This window comes from Hydractinia symbiolongicarpus, chromosome 5 (genome assembly GCF_029227915.1).
Source record: "Hydractinia symbiolongicarpus strain clone_291-10 chromosome 5, HSymV2.1, whole genome shotgun sequence".
Taxonomy (NCBI): domain Eukaryota; kingdom Metazoa; phylum Cnidaria; class Hydrozoa; order Anthoathecata; family Hydractiniidae; genus Hydractinia; species Hydractinia symbiolongicarpus.
The window spans coordinates 19,504,042-19,526,453 of record NC_079879.1 but is presented as its reverse complement, the minus strand read 5'-3'; the positions used below and the strand labels follow the sequence as shown (position 1 = coordinate 19,526,453).

At 34.6% G+C, this 22,412-nt stretch overlaps 1 protein-coding gene across 1 annotated transcript; it reads left to right on the top strand.

The window, feature by feature from the left end:
* Positions 1-208: 208 nt before the first annotated feature.
* LOC130646291 (uncharacterized) lies at positions 209-1,845 on the top strand. The gene is made up of 3 exons (XM_057452466.1): positions 209-355; positions 964-1,217; positions 1,450-1,845. The coding sequence occupies exons 1-3, from the start codon at positions 298-300 to the stop codon at positions 1,582-1,584; spliced, it is 447 nt and encodes a 148-aa protein (XP_057308449.1). The 5' UTR covers positions 209-297; the 3' UTR covers positions 1,585-1,845.
* Positions 1,846-22,412: the final 20,567 nt, after the last annotated feature.

The window sequence follows — 22,412 nt, the reverse complement described above, 5'->3', positions numbered from 1 at the left end:
CACTCATAAATAGTGAAAACAAGGTTGTTTAAAATTTTCAATAAATCACTTTATCTACACATTTGTTTTAATAACTAGATAAGAAAGAAGAACTTTTAAGTAGATTGAGAACACCCGTACGGATTTACACTCCACATAGTTTTTGTAAACATAATGAGAGCACTATGGTAATTGTGTTTTAATTGCCTGTATAAAGATCTCGATGAGCCAATATTTTATTTAGTCAGCGAGAAAAAAGGCGTTGTTTGAAGTTGTAAAGTTCATTTGCACTTTGCAACCGACCGGAAAAACAATAACATGAAAATGCAGGAAACAGTTCTAGTTGCATGCTTCGTGCTTGCATTCTTCCAAATGGGTGAGTTTCTATTTTTTCTTGAACATTATTCTGGCTTTAGATTTTTTTAAAAAAGGAAGCTGATATGCGGCCCGAAGAATTGCGACTCTAATTCTAACCTTCGTACATACTTTTTACAAAACATTTAAATGGATCAATCAGGTGCTTTAGAAAAAACAATTCTCAAAGTTGATAACACATGATCAGAAGCATTTACAGAATGAAAACAATAATTTTTAATTCTAGCCTTGTTTTAAGGAAAAATAGTTTTGATGTGGAGATATATTTAGCAATTCTAGTCTAAAATTAGGCGACCAAAAATTAATATTTTGAATGCATAACACGCTATTTTCGTTTAGCGTGCCAATAATCTGTTGAAAACACGTTGTAGTCAATGTACCAGTCAGTCAGAGTTAGAAAATACCAAGGGCGAACGCTGTAAAAAACTCACGCTTCAGCAAAGAAGTCACATGATTAAAGTGAGTCAAGAAATTAGCTTAACATGTGACCGTAAGGGTTTGTTGCAATAAGTCACTTTCCGTGGAGGAGCTAGTTTTATCAAAAACTGAAGCATCAACAGAATTTTAAACAACTGTGTTGGAATCTTTTCTTAATCCCATTTCTTTTAGGAGATGCATTGCAGTGCTATCAAAACACAAACGCAAACTCAACCAAAACACTCTCTGACTGTCCCCAAGGTGTTACAAACATGAGATGTTTGGGAGGAAAAATGACTGCTTCTATGACAGCAATGGGCACCGTTCAGAAAACTACACGGGAATTTTTTATGTGCACTCTAGACGGAATGTGTGCGTCATTCTGCAAAACTCAGGAAGATCAGATGAAAAAAAATGTACCTGACATAAAAATTGACAGTTGCAAGGTGACAGACTACAAATATTTGTTTTACTATAATTACACCCTCCCCCACACCCCCTCTATTTTCCTAACAACGTTTAAGTTTTCTAAGACCTAGATCTTCAAAATACAACCGATCAATAGCTCCGAGAACAGAGAGGTACATATAGGTTGAAAAGTATATATTCTAAATTAGTTTATTGGTGACCATAAAAATAAAAAAATTAAGTTTTCTTTCTTTTGCTATTATTTTACAGAGTTACTGCTGCACTGGCGATGGATGCAATAAAGCTGCAGAACAATCGACGAATGATGGATACTTTTTCGTTGCCAATGCTAAACTTGTTGGAGTTATTGTGATGTTTTCATGTGTCTTGTTTTCGTATATTTAGAGAGACTCATGTAGCTTAGATCATTCGTTCCGTTGTCAAATTTTCTTTTTTAGAAGTTAAGTTTTGTGTGTTTGTAATAAAAACTTATTCTGACTCTCTTTATGCGGTTTAAAAAAAAACGTCGTGCTACGGGCGCACGGAATAGTGTGTTTCAAGGACAGGCACATAATGTGAGAGAACTTATAGGACATAGCTAGACTGTTGTTGACGGATTTGCAATTGTAAGCATAATTTGAAAAATTTTTTAAAAATTCTGATAAATTTGTTCTGTTTATTCTGGTAAATTTATCTCAACCGTCTAAATATTTTATTTAACATGTAAAAACTTATCTAATGGCCAAGTTACACTGACCAGAACCTGTTATCTCAAAGTCCATAATTAGTAGGCAGTCCTGCGGTTTAAATGTCTTATAACAAAGTATATACTAATAACCAAAACTAGAACTATTCACATAAAACTCACAAAAGCAAAAACCATTTTTCTTCTTGTTGTTTAAAGTTTTACACGCTTATCTATATATTAATAAGCCAGTTCCGTGTGTCTGTAACAGGCAAAGTTGATATCGTCATTTTCCTTTGATGTTGCCGAAAAATGCATATCCAATATGTTAAATTTTCTGACGTTACGGCGCGACGTCAATAATATTACTTTAACGTCAATATCCTATATTAAATTATTGAAGCCTTTACAGTGCACTTAAAACTTTGAGGCCAAATAACTTGGAAACGAGGTGGTGACGTCAATGATTTTTCACCGCGTGGGTAACTAGGGACCACCTGGGACCAATTTGGGTAATTTTCCCAAACCTGGGTCCCCGAATCCGTTTCGGAATGGACGGGTTGATGACGTCATTAAAAAACCTTTAAATCCTAATATCTCTGCAACCGTTTGTCAAAAATACACGATCCTATACATTTTCTTGCTCAGCGTTTCAAGATCTATACGATGAAGGCAACAGGCATACACATTTCTGAAAAAAAACATTTTGTGTTTTGACATGTCTCTGCTGACGTCATCAAAATTTAAATGACGGTTTTTCTCTGTTATCCTGCCTAAGTGGATTTTTCCACGGGCCTTATCGACTAGTCTCTATAATAATACGCTAATTCCGTGTGTCTGTAACAGGCAAAGTGGATATGTTCATTTTTCTTTGATCTTACCGAAATTTTCTTTGAAGCAACCGAAAAATGCATGTCTAATATGTTAAATTTCTGACGTTACGGCGCGAGGTCAATAACACTACTTTAACGTCAATATCCTATATTAAATTAATGAAGCCGTTACAGTGCACTTAAAATTTTGAGGCCAAATAACTTGGAAACGAGGTGCTGACGTCAATGATTTTTCACCGCGTGGGTAACTAGGGACCACCTGGGACCAATTTGGGTAAGTTTCCCAAACCTGGGTCCTTGAATCCGTTTCGGAATGGACGGGTTGTTGACGTCATCACAAAACCTTCAAACCCCAATATCTCTGCAACCGTTTGTCAAAAGTTCATGTTCCTATACATTTTCTTGATCAGCATTTCAAGATCTTTACGATGGATGAAACGGGTGTACGAATTTATGAAGAAATTTTTTTGGATTTTTTAGTAGGGACTTTGATGACGTCAGCAAAATTTTTAAACCCTTATATCTCCTTAGGCGTTTGTCAAAAACATACGATACTATACATTATTTTTATCAGCGTTTCAACCTCTCCACATTACAGACAACGAATGACTAAATTTCACCAATCTTCTTTTTGTATATGCACTGCTGACGTCAGCAAAAAATCTAAAGCAACCTATTTTTCCATTTTTATCCTGCCGCAGTGGATTTTTCCACGGGCTTTATCGACTAGTCTATATAATAATACGCCAGTTCTGTCTGTCTGTCACTTTTGCAAAGTCGATAAAATTTCCTTGATAAAGTCTATAAAACATCGTCTATAAATTTGTTCTGTAGATTATCAAACTTTGACGTTAGAGCAATATTGACGTCAAAGAAAGTATATTAAGATTAGTGAAGCCATTGCATTGCACTTTTAAATTTAAGGCTAAATAACTTGGAAACGGGTGGAAATAACTGACGTCATCTCCTGCGTGGGTAACTAGGGACTACCTGGGACCAATTTGGGTAAGTTTCCCATACCTGGGTCCACGAATCTGTTTCGGAATGGGCGGGTTGATGACGTCATGAAAAAACCTTCAAACCCTAATATCTCTGCAACCATTTATCAAAAGTACATGATCCTATACATTTTCTTGATCAGCGTTTCAAGATCTATGCGATGAAGGCAACATGTATACAAATTTCTAAAATAAAATTTTAGGTTTTGACGGGCCATTGCTGACGTCGGCAAACTTTTAAAACCCTTACATTTCATTAATCGCTCATCAAAACCACACGATTATATACATTTTCTTGATCAGCTGTGTAAGCTCTACACAATGGAGGAAACATGAAAACAGGTTTCTCAATTTATTTATTGTGTATTTGCACTGCTGACATCAGCAAATAATCTAAAACAACCTATTTTTCCATTGTCGTTCTGCCTAAGTGGATTACTCCACGGGCCCTATCGACTAGTCTATATAATAATACGCTAAGTGTGTCCGTCTGTCTGTGACAGGCAAAGTTGACATCGTCATTTTCCTTTGATGTTGCCGAAAAATGCATGTCTAATATGTTAAATTTTCTAACGTTACGACGCGACGAAAATAACACTACTTTAACGTCAATATCCTATATTAAATTAATGAAGCCATTACAGTGTACCTAAAACTTTGAGGCCAAATAACTTGGAAACGAGGTGGTGACGTCAATGATTTTTCACCGCGTGGGTAACTAGGGACCAACTAGGACCAATTTGGGTAATTTTCCCAAACCTCGGTCCCCGAATCCGTTTCGGAATGGACGGGTTGATGACGTCATCGAAAAACCTTCAAATCCTAATATCTCTGCAACCGTTTGTCAAAAATACGCGATCCTATGCATTTTCTTGATAAGCGTTTCAAGACCTATACAATGAAGGCAGCAGGTATACAAATTTCTAAAAAAAAAAATTTGGGGGGTTTGACTGGCCATTGCTGACATCAGCAAAATGTTAAAACCCTTATGTCTCATTAACTGCTTATCAAAAAGATATGATCATATACATTTTCTTGGTCGGCGTTTTAACATCTGCATAGTACAGGCAACGAATAAACTAAATTTCGCCAAATATTTTTGTAATTGCACTGCTGACGTCAGCAAAAAATCTAAAACAACCTACTTTTCCATTGTCCTTCGGCCTAAGTGGATTTTTCCACGGGCCTTATCGACTAGTCTCTTATAATAATACAGAGACTGTGTCTGTTTGTAACAGGCAAAGTGGATATGCTTATTTTCCTTTGATGTCGCCGAAAAGTTATGTCTAATATGCTAAATTTTCTGACGTTACGGCGCGACGTAAATAACACTACTTTAACGTCAATATCCTATAATAAATTGATGAAGCCATTACAGTGCAATTAAAACTTTAAGGCCAAATAACTTAGAAACAAGGTGGTGACGTCAATGTTTTTTCACCGCGTGGGTAACTAGGGACCACCTGGGACCAATTTGGGTAAATTTTTCAAACCTAGGTCCGCAAATCCGTTTCGGAATGCACGGGTTTATTACGTCATCAAAAAAACTTACTACAATATTTCCGTAACCGTTTGTGAAAAGTACATGATGATATACATTTTCTTGATCAGCGTTTCAAGATCTATAAGATGAAGGCAACGGGTATACAAATTTCAAAAGAAAAGTTTTTTGTACTTTTATTAAGGACTGGACGTCAGCAAAATTTTTAAACCCTTATATCTCATTAACCATTCATCAAAAGCACGTGATTACATACATTTTCTTGATCAGCGCTTTAAACACCGCACAATAGAGACAACGTAAAAACAAGGTTCTAATTTTCTTTGCAAATGAGTTGCTGACGTCATCAAAATTCATATGACGCTTATTTTTCAATTTTATCCTGCCTCAGTTGAATTTTCCACGGGCTTTATCGACTAGTCTATATAATAATACGGAGAGTGTGTCCGACTGTCCGTGACAGGCAAAGTGGATGTGCTCATTTTCCTTTGATGTTGCCGAAAAATGCATGGCTAATATGTTATGCGACGTAAATAAACCTACTTTAACCCTATTCGGTCCGGGGGCGGATTCCCCCCCCTGACGGTTTTTTTTTAATAACTGCTGATTGCTTTCTTTTATGGCTATGATACTTACTGAGTTTCAACATTTATCTATTAGACACCCTCATGCTAAATATTTAGGTCCCATACCTTTCAGAGGCTTTGATATTGGCTATTACTTGAAACTACCCCTAAAATCTCTATGAAATCCTTATAATGGGGAAAATATAATAACTCCTGTTAGGATTATCCTTAGAACTTGAAACTTGCAACACAACTTTGTTTCATCAAGAAGAATCATTTTGAATAATTTTGACACGTGACTAATCCGATTTCCCGATTTTGTCGGATTTTACCCGAAAATCGGAAAAAACGGATTTTCGGGCAATTTTTGGCAATTTTTTATCCGATCCATGTAAAATCCGGAAAATGTATTAAAAAATTTTTATTTAGCTTTCAGAAACTTCAAACAGAATGTAAAAATTCGCTCTAGCACAAAAGTAATTATATTTTAAGTAGATAGTGGGATTTTAACAATTTTCAAGCTTCTGATGACGTCACAGAAAATGTGCTTACGCAAGCAAAAATTTATTGCCGCCATTTTGTTTCTTTTATGACGTACTATAAGTGTGCCAAGTTTGATTCAATGTGAACAATCCTATGAAAAGTTATTGAGGGGGGCGGATTCCGCCCTCCCCCCCGGTCATAGTATGTTCGAGAAACCCTGGACCGAATAGGGTTAACGTCAATCTCTATAATAATACGCCAGTTCTGTCTGTCTGTCACTTTTGCAAAGTGGATAAAATTTCTTTGATAAAGTCTATAAAACATCGCCTATAAATTTGTTCTGTAAATTAGCATACTTTGACTTTATATCTCATTAACCATTTATCAAAAGCACGTGATTACATACATTTTCTTTATCAGCACTTTAAACTACGCACAATAGAGGCAACGTAAAAACAAGGTTCTAATTTTTTTTTGCAGATAGTTTGCTGACGTCATCAAAGTTCATATGACGCTTATTTTTTAATTTTATCCTGCCTCAGTGGATTTTCCACGGGCTTTATCGACTAGTTCTTTTATAAGAATACTCTAATGCTTCGAATAGAATGTCTTAAGCGTTTATTAATTTTTTTGATTTCTAAAGGAGGAAGGAACATCCTTATCGCCACTTATATTAAAAGTTAAGACCATATCTTCTTACCATATTTCACACGGGCATTTTTGAGTATTTGTTGGTGAAACTCGACATTTACATTATGTTTCAAATAAGCGTCCCTTTGTAGGGGGCGTTTCTTAAAAGAGGCAAAAATCGTAGCAATACGGTATGCTTTATTAGAATATCATTGTGAGATTGTATTTAAAGAAACAATAGAGAATGATGACCAACCTGGTTCGAATTTTTGTGTCCTTATGAAAAAGAGAGTTTATTTATTTTATTAATAATTAAGCTTTTCGACATATATTTTTTCCCCAGTACACAAGAACATCGTCACAGAAATCATGAAAACGAGGCTTAATAACAGAGTTATTTGATTAGCAGGAGGGAAGACTATAACAAGGCTTAAGGTTTTCCACGTTTTAAGTGAAATCCTTACTTTAAAGAATTTTCCATATGCTGATTGCAACAAGTTTAAAGTGGTAACTAAAGATTTTCTTATTTAGTATTTAAATCAAGATTATTACCTTGAATGTTTTGCTGTGATTTTCGTGTTTCAAGAAACAAACACAAAGTAGCAACGCTTTCAACATTAAGCATTCTACATTTAAGGTAACAGATCTGCGTATGTGCTCAGGTACATTCTCTTTATAGATTTAACAACATGTACTAATTATGTGGGGCTATAGCGCTGTTGTTTAAAAAATAAAATTGTGCAATGTCTTTCTGGAACTTTCTGAGAAAATAATTGATGGCATTTTATTAAAAAGAGACTTAGTCAATATCAAAAGATATCCAAAAGTATATATAGATAAAAAATGAAAAAAAAGTTTGGTAAGGAATATCATGCAGCACTTATTTCAACTTTGAGCGCATAGCGCCCAGCCAACAGCGTACGCAGCAATAACAACAACAGCAAAGCCTTGTGGAAAATTGTCCCAGCCAGGGCTCAGTATACAGAACTGTAATGAAAAAAATTCAAATGGAACAAAAGTATTGTGGTTGAAGAAGCGACGAGTAAAACGAATTCAACAATGTCAAGTGGAAAGGCGATTTAAAATTAAAATTCTAATTTGGGTTAATATCCATTTGAGTCAACAAGTGTCAATAAATTACACGTAAAAAAAGACAAAATTGATAAAAGCCCAAACCGCGGAAGCAAGGTGAAACCTTTAATAAAACGGGCCTTGGAAGAAAGATCCATTTCACCATGAACAGTACTAAAACAACCGATGTATTATTATGTTTTAAGCAATTTTTTTATGACACAATTTGATGTTTTTCCACTTCCTTCCAAGAATACAGTTTTCTCGCGCTTGAAGCATTTAGATATGTTTACAAGTAAAGAGATGCCGATAGATGTCAGAAGACACTTAAACCTCTTAGCCTTCAGGAAATATGTGTTTGAATAATAAAAATATAAACAAACACCAACATCGACCATAGTTTTAAAATACACAGCTTTTAACAGATATTTTTTTAAAATAGCTAGAGTTTATATAGCCGCTTTGTAAATTGTATTCGCCTCTTCTTTTTACCTCGGTTTATGGAGAATGTAGCCGTTGGATGTAGCGGTAAACAAAACGACAAAAATGAAAGTTCAATTTTAACTATATAAACTATAAAACTATAAAAAATCTAGAAAAAAAGCAAGGTGTAATTTGATCAAACTCCAATTTGGTAAATATGGATTCTTTTATGCTAGACAGAATAAAACAACGGTTATTTTGATAGGCGCATTTACATTTACAAGCATTTGCTTTGACTATGCCATAGATGAATTCCCGCGTGACTTTATTTGTTTACTTTTCAGCGGTAAGCTCATTGGCTCTGGTATTTGCGTGGCAGCAAAAAATATGCTAGAACTTGATGAAGAGATATCTTTTCCGGTGGGTTTCATATCATGGAGACATCGTTTAAGGTTTTATACTATTATCGGGTGTAGATTGACGTCTCCTAATTTATTTGAATTCATTAAAAGTTCTAACAATGCCTGCGCGTGACGAATTAGACTGAAAATAATTTGTGGGATCAAAATGTTTTTAAAACAGTAACGAAAATTTGGCGGCTAACAGGGGCTGAGGAAACATCTTGTGCACACTTGCTGTAACACACAATGGCATTCGCGACATCAAAACTTTTTTATTAAATAGATATATAAACCGACAGATATAAGACTTTAGCATGAGTAAGTGAAAGCAGTCCAGTCCCGTTTTATGTGTTGTTTTCATGGCTCGCTACAGACTCCCGCGCATAATAAAGTTTCAAACGACAACAATTCCAGTCAACAATAAGGCGAGTCCACGGTAAAAATCACTACCCAATGCAAATAATTCTCGTGGGGTTAATTTAATGGCAATTAGCGCAAGAGATTTAAAACTAATCATCCTACACAAATGTTCTATTTAGTTACTCTTAATTTGGGTTCGAAGATCATACTTCCACTATAAACGCGGAATTTTTAATGAAAGAAACTACAGTAGAGTCTCCATAACTCGAACAGCCACGGGGAAAAGGAAATCGTTCGAGATATGGAGACATTCGAGTTGTAGAGGTTTTCAACTTTTAGCGCAATATCCTCCCTTTACGTGAACCAGCTGGATAAAAACGTTATATTTAATCTTAAGTCTAACTTTAAGGGGGCTATTAGGTTAATGAAAGTATTGTATTTTGTATTTGTTAAACTGCTTGTAAATCTTTTCTTTATTTTTTTTCCAAGTTGACAGGGTGCTTGGAGGAATTTTGAACTCTTTTGCCACATCCTTTGGCGCAGTACCCTTTTCCAACGCTTTAAGAGCTTTGTACTTGATTTTGCACGACTTATTGTCAATTCGACGCTTTGATCCTGCCACAGACGACATTGTTATGAGAGTGTCTTTCTTTTGAAATTCTTTAGATTTTCTCGAAAACGTTCGAAAAAGACGTTCGAAAGGTTTGGATGACGCATCATTAATCATTCGAATTAATAATAAGGCCTGCAAAACACGTATTAACAAGATTTTTAGACCCAATTTATCAGGAAAACTGTTCGAATTTTGATTATGATGTCAGAAAATTCGAGTTATGGAGAGAAAAGTCTCCAAGGGACAAAAAAATTTGTTCGAGTTAAGGGAAGATTCGAGTTATGGAGGTTCGAGTTGTAGAGGTTTTTTTATAAGAGTTTATTAGGAAATTTTCACGGTGCCAACGAATTTGTTCGAGTTAAGGAGAGATTCGAGTTATAGAGGTTCGAGTTATGGAGACTCTACTGTATCAGAAACTGTAACAATAATAGTAGATGCTACTAGATTTTTCTGTATCTTTTTTTGGAACTTGTGCGTAAGATTTTATTATTTCTTTATTACATGACAAAAGCGATGTTTTTTATCTTGCACTTCTATTTACCACTGAATATCACAGTCATTGCGTTTTGTTCTTTCGATATGGCCTTACCCGAGAACTTTATGCCATTATTACCTTCTATAAAATAAAAAAACTTTGCTTTCGAAAAAATTATCCGAGATCCTATAAATTCGGCTTCGGATAAGCCACTTGTTCAAGAATCTTTATTCGCCCTGTATGGTAAAGATACACATGCATATTCTGAGGGATCTGGTCATCTGTTATCTTCCTAACAGTGAACAAGGAAGACATTTCACTGAATTTCTCATACAACATCAGGGCAATTCTATGTTGACCTGTGTATAACCAAACAACGACCCTTTTCACTCCTTTAGTTAACAACCTTAGGCGTTGGTTGCTGATTAACTTTTCTTTACCCCATGAAAGTCGTACACCTTGGTGGTAGGATACAGCATGCTTACGTCTAGGCCAAGGATGGTCTCCCACTCTTTTGCGTCCTATACATGTTAGATCTCATTCCAGAAACATCCTGTTCGTGATAACTACAGTACACAATTACAAGGCCAACAACCATCCCATTTGAAAGAGTTCGTAAGCTTGGTTTTTGGTACATTCTTTACAGGTTTTCTGCACTTCTTTACAATCCCTAAACGTCTGATCAAAGCACATGCTTTCGAATATGTGCCTGCAAGTTCGACTGGTGAAAGAACACTTTGGAATTCAGCCTAAGACCTTTGTTAATTACACAATTCATCCCCAGGGATATAGAACGCATCCATGAAGGTGTCCATATTGTCTTCATAGTATTGAAGATTTGTTTTATTCATAGGTTCAATAAAAAGTACTACACTTGAATTGTTTTTTCCCAAATAGTTTATTATAGTGACACAATCTGGATTGTAGAACTTTTCCGCTAAAATCCCTGTAGAGGTACTCTGCAATAAGTCACTACGGTGCATTTTCGGAGTTTGTCTTGGGATCATAGATTTTGATGCTGAGCTTGAAGTGTTTCGCGCTCCCTTCCATATATACCAGTTTTGTAGCTCGATTGGTTTTTCGTGCTGAACTGGGTGAGAGTTCAGAGTGCTCAGAGTATTGGACGAAGTTTCAACCAAACATCACGACCTAGAAGTCCCAAATTAATAACTTTGCAACCGAACTAAGAAAAGCCACTTTAAAAAGAATGAAGCACTTTAAAAAATTCACCATCTTGTCCTCCTTAACATTTTTATTCCCCTCTACTATACCATTTTTCACTCTGGCCTGCAGCACTGTTGCCAAAGTTGGGGTCACTGAACATTCAGTAGTTAATTAAAAGAATATCCATTCTTTAAACCATGCTGTGCGCATCATATCTTTTCAACCAACGAAAACATCTCCCAGTAAAACTTATAAAAACATAAAAATTCTGAAATTGAACTACTGTAAATCTAGGGTGTTAACATTCTGCAACACCATAGTGTTCAATCTAACACCACAAAAATGCTTCAGGTGAGAGCCAAGCTCAAGGCTTCTTCCTGCCATTGCAGCTAACTTGCTCTTTAGAGATCATTTAAAATGCCGTTCCTTTCTTGTCGCACTCTAAGAAAGTGTTTTATGCACATTTTTTTGCACACATTGCGCTGGGTCTATTTACGCCTAAGGTCCTTTTAGCACCCAATGCTATATACACCATAGTTCATCAAACTTGATAACTCCAGTAAAGAGTCCTTTTCGAAATCTTTTGCACAGCTCATTGACAAAATGTTGGCCTTGCGTAAATGTCTATTTTAGATCAATTGCTGCGAGTAGCGATACACACGAAATACGGTAAATAAAAGACGGGCGAGTTACTCGACATAGCCTTTGTTGGTTTGACATATTCACTGTGCGCCTGGCTTAATTAAGGCGTTTTGATTAAACGTCATTCTCAAATAAACACTAGGTAAAAAGATGGTAAAATTAAATAAACACTAGGCTTAGCACGTTTTAAGTAAGAAAGTAACGGGAAGTTTTAATGACCTTACAATTTAAAAGAGCGCTGACTCTAATTGGTCGATATTTTCGTTAAATGACTAAAAAAACTTTTGTTGACACTTATATTTGGTGGTGATATGCATATAATTATGCATATCACCACCATATTTGGTGGTGATATGCATATAATTATGCATATCACCACCATATTTGGTGGTGATATGCATAATTATGCCTACGTTCTATTTTATACTTTATCCCGATGCTTTGAAGTCAAAAAAAGTTAAGACGGTCGTCAACAATGAAGAAAAGAAGAATTGTTCAGATAGTTAAAGATATGTTTACAATAGTAGATTTTAAATACACACTAAAGACGTTCAATTTCTACCCCTTAAACTTAGGTAGACATTAGCTTGTACTTAAACTGTGATACTAGAATAAAAATAAAAATTCTCGGCCAATGAGTTACCGAAAAAACACAGTGGAAAACATAATTATTTTCTTTTGTTTGCTTAAGCATAACCATCGGTTTTTTAGAAACGATCTTTTCCTAAAAAACATGTTTAGAGGACTTGTAGATAGTGATTACAACATATGGTTTTTAAAAGAAAAGAGTCAAATGATAGGAAAGAATTTTCAGGGAACAAAGGAGAGAAGGAAAGATGAATCCAGTTTATTTAGTCTCAAGCATTGTACTGGTTTACTATCAACTGACCGCTACTACAGGTATTTTTGCTTCTTTCTGAATCTCTCAGATGGCCTGCCTCCAAACATATGTAAACAAAGTGAAGACGCTTTTGCTGCAAAGCCCTAATAAGTTTAAGTTTTGGATCTTGTTAACCTACAACCGTTTTTTTAATTAACATAATAATTTTGCATACAGCCAATTAAAATCCACTAATTTGTGTAGTAGTTTGCTTATTTTGATACCAATTGCTGAACACGATGATATAAATATTAATAACCAATCCAAACTTCATCCCTACCATTTTTGTTTTCTTTGAAAATAACACATATACACTGTAATATATATTTTCTTCGCAGCTTTGAAAACATGACCACTAATGTCCACAAGAAAAGTGTCTTGTTTATAAAGTAAATAACTGACAATACCTTGTATCTGTGTATATGTTATGACTACTTTTTTTGCTGCTCTTTTGCTCACAAATTCCGTACACCTTAAAGTTTATTTACACAAACCATTACTTATTTTTTATTTGTTAATTGGCGTATCATTGTGTTGTGTGTTGTGTGTGTCCGTTACGCACGCTAAAGCCGCGAAAAAAACACTGGTCCCTTTTAACTCTCATAGTCAGCTTTTATTCGGAAAAATACGCTGTTTTATTACGCGTCTGTTAACTCTGAGGTTGTCTAATAACTTAAAAACAGATATTTCGTTCTGCTATACTCGAGAACAAAATATGTCAAATTCCCTAAAGCTGACTAAATCATCCGTTTCGGATTCAATAAGTTGATGACATTTTTTACAAAACCTTTACTCCTTCATATGCTTGATCTTTCCTCAAATAATTTTATACATTTTTGTTAATCAGCGTTTTATGATGTGCAAAGCCATAGAGATGTAATTAAAAAAGAAGAGACAATCCGCTTCTCGGCAACTGACTAATTACAGATTTTTTCACTTGTAAAAGATTAAAAAAAAAAATTGGTTTTTTCTACTTAATTTTGACAAAGTTAATTGATTAAAGAGATCCAAGGGGCTTACCCTCGTCTTCAAAATAATTGACCTTGAAAATCAGTTAGAGAAGTAGCCGAGGGTGAAGCAACCATATTTGTTGTGTCGTATATATTTAAAAAACAAACGTGTTTTTTTTCAAGAAATACTGAGCGGAATATGAATCATTCGTAGATGTACGAAGGTAAGGGTTTATTCTTTACTTTAGTAATAACATTTAAGTAAAGGACGTTGGGAAGCCGACGTTTAAAGACAGAATTTACGGGTTAATTTTCGTAAATGTACTCAGTGTATTATCCCACATTTTTTTACGTAAAAATAGCGGTCTTTGGAACTTCGTGACTTTAAAAAATTAAAACTTTATTTAAAACTTATACCAAAACAGCTTTAGCTATTTTCTATTTTATTTCTATTTAGATTTCAGGAACATGAAAGATAATTCGATTGCAATAGACAGGGAAGCTAGGTAGCTATATATCTCTTGATGAGGCTAACCAAATAGAATTTGACCCAGTATTGCTAACCGTGAACTCAACTGCATTAACTACTAAAAATGTCACAACACACTTTTTACGAACTCAGTATGCTAGGTAATAAAGCTTAATTAGCATTACAGCATTGAAAAATCAAGACCAGCGTATGCGTCCTTCACGTAAACTGGTACCACAAGTAGCGAGCCTCAAGGAAAATTCTGGTGGTGCAAAGACTTTTGAGCATGGCGGACGCTTTCAATTAACAGAAGAGTCGTTAAATAAATGTTAACAGTATTTCATAATTATTGATGCGAGATAGTTACGTTTAATGCGATTGATTATTGATTTTTTTTATATATTTTCAGTAAAGACATGGTCGGAGATGGTCGAAAAACCCCTGAATACAGACCCGCTTTTTGTGATGTACGAACTTATAATACGTAATAAGGAATGAATCAACATATGGGACAGGGTATAGAGAGGAGAAGTATTGTCTAGTCAACCGTTACAAGGGTAGATAGCAACCGGCAGAAAAACGAGTGAAGACATTTAAAGACATTTTAAGTGGCATGAAAAAAAACCCGGCGATATATGTGTCGAGAGTGGCGGCAGTAATAACTAGTGACGACAGTTATAACTAGCGGCGACAGTTATAACTAGCCGCGTCAGTTATAACTAGTAGCGACAGTAATAAATAGTGACGACAGTTATAAGAAAAAAATCCTGTATCTGCCCATGATTTTACAGTTTATTTAGTTGCTTTTCATTCATTTTTCACTATCTTTACAATTTAATTATTTAACGAGTTTTAATACTAGTGATAAATAACTGATAACAGCAACGGGCTATGTAGACAGACTATTGCCTGTGTTCTTTTATTAATCACAGAATTTAGGAGTCAGGAAGCTCCAATAATACACTAAAAACAAACACAACAAACATCAAGGGTTTTATTAAGGCCTTGCAAAATTTATATAAAAGTTTTAAAAAGCCGGTCTTTAAGTTTGTTGAAGAAAATTGTTAATAAGGAAAATATTTAGTCACCAATCGTTTTTAACCGACTAATGTTGGGTGTGCGCGAAGAAACAATTTATACCGAATTGTTTAGAAATGAGTCTTTTCTGTCGCACAAATAAGAAAATCAATAACGTTTTTTTAGGTTGAGCACAAAAAATTGGAAAATAAATTTTGTTAGCTATTAGCATATGTTGTATGAATGAAGTAGGAACAAAATATGCACATTTAGTAAGTTAATAGACCTTTATTAAGGTTTTCGGAAGATTTAGGCTATTATAAACTCTCGACAGACCAAACAAAAAGCTCAAGATAGTGCGATTTTCGAGATAACGCGACTTCAAGATAACAAGATTATACCCAGGAGAAAATGCGCGATGCTTAATTGTTGAAGGCGATTAATTTATAAAAGAATCGACTTACCTTCAAAAAATTCGAAAATTTGATTCGATAGCGTTCGAATACAGATACAAAAATGTTTATAATGAGCTGGTTTCTATGAGTTTAAATTCTAAAAAGCTTGAGAAAACGACTACAAGGCTTCGCTAGGGACCATAAATTAGCTCCAGATTAGTAAGACCATCAATGCTAGCTGAAAAAAGTTGTTTGATTGAGATAACGCAAGTTAATCGGAAAAACTTTTAACTAGAGAAAACGTTTCCCCTACTAAGGCACAATAGGTTTTGCTGAAACTAGGATAGATCGGAAAGTTTTAAGAACATCAACTTTACTAAGAACGTTTCTGAGCTGTAAAAATTTCGAACTTTAAATAAGAAACACAAGGTGTATAAAAAAAAATTTGAAAAGATGAAGCGTTACTATAATTTGAAAATAATTTCATTATCTGGCGGTCAGTTTATCCTGTTTTATTATGCACACATGTTCGCCTCTAACTAAGGAGGTATTTGACATCTCAAAATAGTCTAATCTTATCACAATAAAAACAAGTCTACTTCCATTACTGAATCAAACGCCTTATGGTTGCTTTTCATAAATAAAACACGTCTCTGCCGTCTGGAAAAGGCAATTTTATTCCAGCATCAGTTTTATGCTTTAGTCTTGTATTTTGCCAAACAGGTTAGTTTTTGTTGTTGCCTGTGTTTATCGTTTTGTGAATGAATTTTGCAAATTTACTTTAACAAAGTGGGGACGTGTACTTCGAAACTATGCGAAATCTTTAATCTACCATGAATGACGGCAACCTACGTTCATTTAAAAAACTTCTTTAAAGGGGTTACGAAACAATTTAGCAAGCTCAACCCGCGTATAACAGAAGAATGGCGTGTAATAAATAAACCACGCAAAAGGTTAGTGTGCAAGAAAATACATACTTTAGAACAACATAGACATCTAGAAAACCTCTTTATGAATAATTACTTTTTTATTTTTATTTAAAAAAGGAAAAATGTTGCTAGATTTAAGAATGTAATTCACACCTTAAAAATTTTAAAGTTATTGTTGCCGCTTGGACTGGCTTATGTGAAAAAAACTTGCATGTTCTTTCAATAAACTTGTATGCAAAATGTCAAAGGATATAGTTAGCTAGCTTGTTTAAATAATTTGAAGTATATTTTACTTGAACATTTGAGTTAAAAGCAAGGTAATGGCTGATAATTATCTGTCATTTTTAGTTACATTTTGATGCGTAATAATATATAGCACGATCACGAATAATTAGATAAGGTTGTGTAACAACAGCAAGAAGAATGTATTTTGTTGTGGGGTTGGAAGGCGTTTTACCCCATCCACCTCCCCCATATTCATTTTCAAAAGATTGTTGTTCATCTTCAGAAGATTGTTGTTTTTCTGTAGACGGTTGCTGTTTATAGGAAGATGGTTGCTGTACGTTTGTTGTTAAAGTTTGCTGACCATCTTGCAATTCCCACTTCCTTTTTGCTTTTTGCTGCCACTTCTTTTTTCTAAGAAGTATTGTTTTCACCATAATCTGTTCTATCTCTTTTTCTCTTTCTCCTCCCTTTCTTCGTTTTATCCTTTCTGGTTTCCTTCACTCTTTTTCTTACATCTGATTTCACAATTTTCTCAGAATCTCTGTCTTCTTTATTTCAATCTTTTGCGATCTTTATTTCTTTTTTTTTCTCAACTAATATCAATAACACCACCACTCCTGTTTCTATCTGTTTATGTGTTTCAAGCTTTCTTTACTTTTGGTCTTCTCGAGTGCCTCCTGAAAATAATATTCTACGACACTATCATTTGATGACGAGTCTGAGTCACTCTCTCCGTGATCTCTGAAGTTTTTCATTCTCTCTTCTGGATTTACTTTGTGTGCGGCTTTTCTTTAATGTTTACTTGACTTGTGCACGTCTGGAAACTAGAAGTTGCCCGTAACAATCCTTTCAAGAAATTTTACGGGAGCATGTGACAATTTTTAATGGCACACGGGTCCATTGATATAGACCTCAAGGTGTGTAATGTCACTTTGACTTTTCGACATGTGTTACTATGCTAGGTATTTTACATAAAAACAAAACACACAACAACAGACTATAGATTATATATATAGATTTATTTTTAAGGTTTTTATTCGAACCTTGAACGAGCGAGAAGTGTCTCAGTTTTAGTCAAACTCAAAAAGCTAGATTTTTTACGTCAAACTCGTTTTTCACATCAAATTCAGGATCTGTATTAATACGAAACTCAACTTACTTAATCAGTACGCGATTACTTTAGTTTCCACGTTGGATATTATATTGTGGCGAGCTAGTATCGGAATTATAAGTATTTATTTAGTTTGAACAACATCGTTGTAACTTGTCAAATGTTATAACAAACAACCGCAGTAAAAGAGTGTTAATATATGCGTAGGGTTCTAGGTACCTGTAAAATCTAACAAGGTGTGATAAAAGTTGTAATTGGTTAGATCTCTTTTTATCATCCAAGTGAATTTTAAGGTATGCCTTTTTTCGATCTACACTGAAAACCCAAGTTTCTAGTAGCGACTGTCCAAAGCTTCTTGGATACGAAAAAATGGATACCAGTCAAAGAAAGTTATTGACATTTCACATTCCTTGACATCACCACTATCATTTCATCTAGTAAAAAACACATCACGTTTATCTTTTACTAGCTCATCTACGATTGTCTGTTGCTTCTGATTCAACACCTTATTTCAAGTTGATATATAATGTTTTTGCAATCAGTTTGTTGATATTCGTTTCTGACCTTATTGTTATCAAATGTCCGATCGGTTCTAGTATTAGTTGCCTAAACTTCATTTACCTTTAAATTGATTTATCTCTTTTCCCCTGTTAATACAATTGGTTGGATTGGTGTTATAGATTGTACTTGATGTAGGTTACCAGGGGGATTGTTTGATAACAGTATCATCTCATGCTGAGGATTGTTGACAACAGCAATCTTTACAAATCGTCTTGTCCCCTATTTCAACATTGGAACTGACTCAACTGGCTCCAATGTATTAACTTGAATGTCAAATTCCAGGTTCAAATGTGACAGGAAATCCTATTTTGCAAAAAAAGGAGTTATAAACCATGCATTTAATCGTTGTTTGAGAACCAGGTATTATGCTTTTATAAAATAAACCAATGAATGTGCGACATTTGCATTTTGGGGTAAGACTTCTTCATAATGCTTAACAGTTAATAAGGATCATACATTTGAGTGAGGGGATCAGAATCTCTTTTTTACTAGAACTGAAATTAAATGACAGTTGTGTCCAACCTTTGTAGGGCACTTCAGCTTAATTCCCCTGTCTGACCAGTTACTTTATAATAATTGTGGCCATGTAATAATTCCTTGAGACTTTTTATGGTTTCTTTATACCATATGACCACTTTTACAAAAAGTCACGTGTTTGAATGAGTATTCTACTGATCAAATAATTTAATATGCCAACTCGAAAGGAAGAATATGAAAGCAGACCCAACACAAAATTAATTTCGAAAAACCACGTCTTTCCAAAAATTCCTAATGTGCATAAAGATAATACTCTCTCAATATCATTTCCCCTCACCGGTGCCAAATGTACACTGATGCTTGCTTCCTTACGTTAGTGGATTTTTTTCCGTCAATACAATGTTTCCTTTATCACTTTTTAAATTAAAGGTGTGTACCTTCAAAATGGACCTAAAACTTATTACAGTAGTTAAATCCTGCATCGTGTTTTCATTGGTGAAGCAGGGTTGGCGATCGGTGGACGAGACCTCAAAATGGCGCCCGCCAAGTTTAGACGTTTAAAATGATTCGAAATTAACTTTTTTTTGATCCATTTTCATTTCAAATCTTAGAAATAGCGCGGCAATGTTTTATTCCTTGCGAATGCCGACTGATTTTTTGTTAAATTTCAGCGATGAATTTTAGTAACAAAAACCAGTGCATGGTTTGAGTTAAAAAGGTTGAGCCAACTGAACTAATAGAGAATAATATTTTAACTCACTAAAACGGTTGGAATTTTCGGTTTTAGTGCAAAACCATCATGTTCACTTTGACCGTTTGACTTTTGAATTTGTGTAATACTTACATCTAGGACAGGCACTGAAATGTTATGAAATTGGGAGCACACACCATACAAAGATAATATCTGACTGTCGGCAAGGTGATCCAAACGCAAGATGTGTGGGAGGGAATATGAGTTTCACTCTTAAAGGAAACAACATAACGAGTACGGAAGAATTTTTCGCGTGTGTTACGGCTGACATGTGTGATTCATACTGCAACATAACAACAGAAACGATGGAAACAAATTCTTCTGATTTCAAAGTGAAAAAATGCAAAGTATGGTATTATACCAACATTTTTTTTCTAAATTCCAGACCTGTTGCAACAAGAATAATTTTGCCTTACAATCACACCTAAAAAAAAATTAAAACAAATAATTTGTGTTTAGAGCATCTAATTTGTAAGATATTCTAACCCTCGGGCTAACTATGAATAACCAAAACTCATTCAGTAATCTCTTTATTAAAAAGTTAGAGAAAAACGTCTTGTATCTTTTCCAAGCAGTATGAAAGTAAGGTTGAAGAAAGCCTTATGTTACCATAAAATGAATAACACTAGTTTTTCCAAATTATGCTCTTCATTATTTCAATTTAGAGTTACTGCTGCACTAGCGATGGATGCAATAAAGCTACACAACAACATGAAAGTGATGGATACGTTGTCGTTGCTATGTCTAAAATTGTTTGGTTTCTTACAGTATTTTTATGGCTGATAAATGACATTTCTTAAATTGACATAAAGATATTGCTTGGAATTATTCTACGTCCTTTAGGCACTGTTGATTCTATATTAACACAGGTCTTCCTAGGGGTTCTCACTGGACTTAAAACGTATCGTGTGGTGCGTTTTCGCATAATTGGTGAAGAATAGATTTTTAAAAAAGTTTTTCACTCCTTTGGGCTACTAAACTTTTGACCCTCAGCTTGCCCGCTAAAAGTAACGCATTGGTTTGTTCTAGCCTGTATCTCACGCACTACACGCAATACTTTGCAAGTTTATACCATGGGTTAGTAATTATTTAAAATGACTGAACAACATTGTAGAAGTTCTGTACAAAACAGACTACTGGCGAACTGGAAAGATATAGAGAACAAAAGTAGACGCGAACAAGAATTCGAAATCTTTTAGTCTGCAAGGCATTTCATTTAACTCAAAAACTAAATTGAATAAAAAAGATTTAGCAACATTTTTGAGTAAGAGTTTTAAATTTAGCAGCTAATTTGCGTTAAATAGTATGCACCCTTAATCCCAAAAGTCTTCCCACCTACAGGTTTAGGAAGGGTTTACTGTAGTATAACTTTCATTACTTAAACTTGGGCACAAGTTTTAACTGATGTCATTCCTCCAAATGTTATAAACAGATAATTTACAATGTTGAAAAAACCAATATTCACTACCATTACGTAGTTAGATGTACAACTATTACATCGTTTTGATAACAGAAAGATTTCCGTCTTAACTATCTGTGTAACAGAACACTAATTTTGGCTTTCACACAGTGTCTTGCCGTGCCTTCCCCAGTCGATTTTAACGCAATCGCTTTAACGATTTCTGCACAAGAAATCGTCAATCTTCCATGTAACACAATTTATTTCTTACCTGTTGAGACTGAAACTTGCCAAACTCATTTCAAAAAGAGTTTTGAATGTTCCTAAGATTGAGGTTAAAAGATCGCGGCAGATATGGTTGGTTGCAATTCAAAAAATGTGAAAATGCATGTTACGGAGAATGAAACTATCCAAAACTTAATGCAAGAAAATAAAGGAAATGTGATAGACACAGGCTTAAAGTGGAGAAGCATAGTGGGTCTATAAAAAGGGTTTTCTGCGTATGAAGCTAAAAATTTTTAAGTAGGTCAAATTTTTCGCAGGGTAAACTTTATCGAGATCGTTAATATTATCAGAGCGTAAAGAACAGTTTGTATTGAATATCGCTGTTGCCTATTTGGCGGCTTCATAAGCATTCATGTGCAGCAGTGTTCTACTCGCGGCTTTGGTTATGGTCAACTTAAGCTTACCCTTAATGATCAGGGTCTGTTTTGGTGTTAGTCAAGAAGCCTGTAGTAAAAATCACTTGTCAGACAGATATAAGTTAAAGTTTGCTGCATGCTTCTAAATTTTTGTAACCCTGCATTGAAGAGCGTATTTTAAAAACAAACTGAGACACAAAGCTCGAAGCGAATAAAATGCGCTGAAGTGCAATCTACTACTGAAGAAAAAAATTGCAAATTTTTTTACATTTATTTTATGCTTGAATTTCAAAACAACAATTTTGTACAAGCAAGCAAAGAAGCGAAAACAAAGCAAACATTTATAGTTATACTTTATATTCTAAAGCCACAAAATAGTTCATAAGAAAGCTAATAGGATATATATTTTCTCATATAGAAATATATGCTAATAATGAATCAAGCAGACAAAAACCTCTTTGAAAATTTTATTCAAACTATGATCCGCGCTAAACTTGGTGCAAGATTTATCATAAGGTGAATAAGCTCTTTGCATACTCTCTATACCATTCTCTCTGGGTGTTCGTGTTTTATGAAATATATA

What these genes read in the sequence shown, in the direction of transcription:
- LOC130646291 (XM_057452466.1), top strand. Translation starts at nt 298, where the DNA reads ATGAAAATGCAGGAAACAGTTCTAGTTGCATGCTTCGTGCTTGCATTC. An exon ending in GCTTGCATTCTTCCAAATGG is followed by an intron (nt 356 to 963) that starts GTGAGTTTCTAT and finishes CATTTCTTTTAG; the next exon opens with GAGATGCATTGCAGTGCTAT. An exon ending in TAAAAATTGACAGTTGCAAG is followed by an intron (nt 1,218 to 1,449) that starts GTGACAGACTAC and finishes ATTATTTTACAG; the next exon opens with AGTTACTGCTGCACTGGCGA.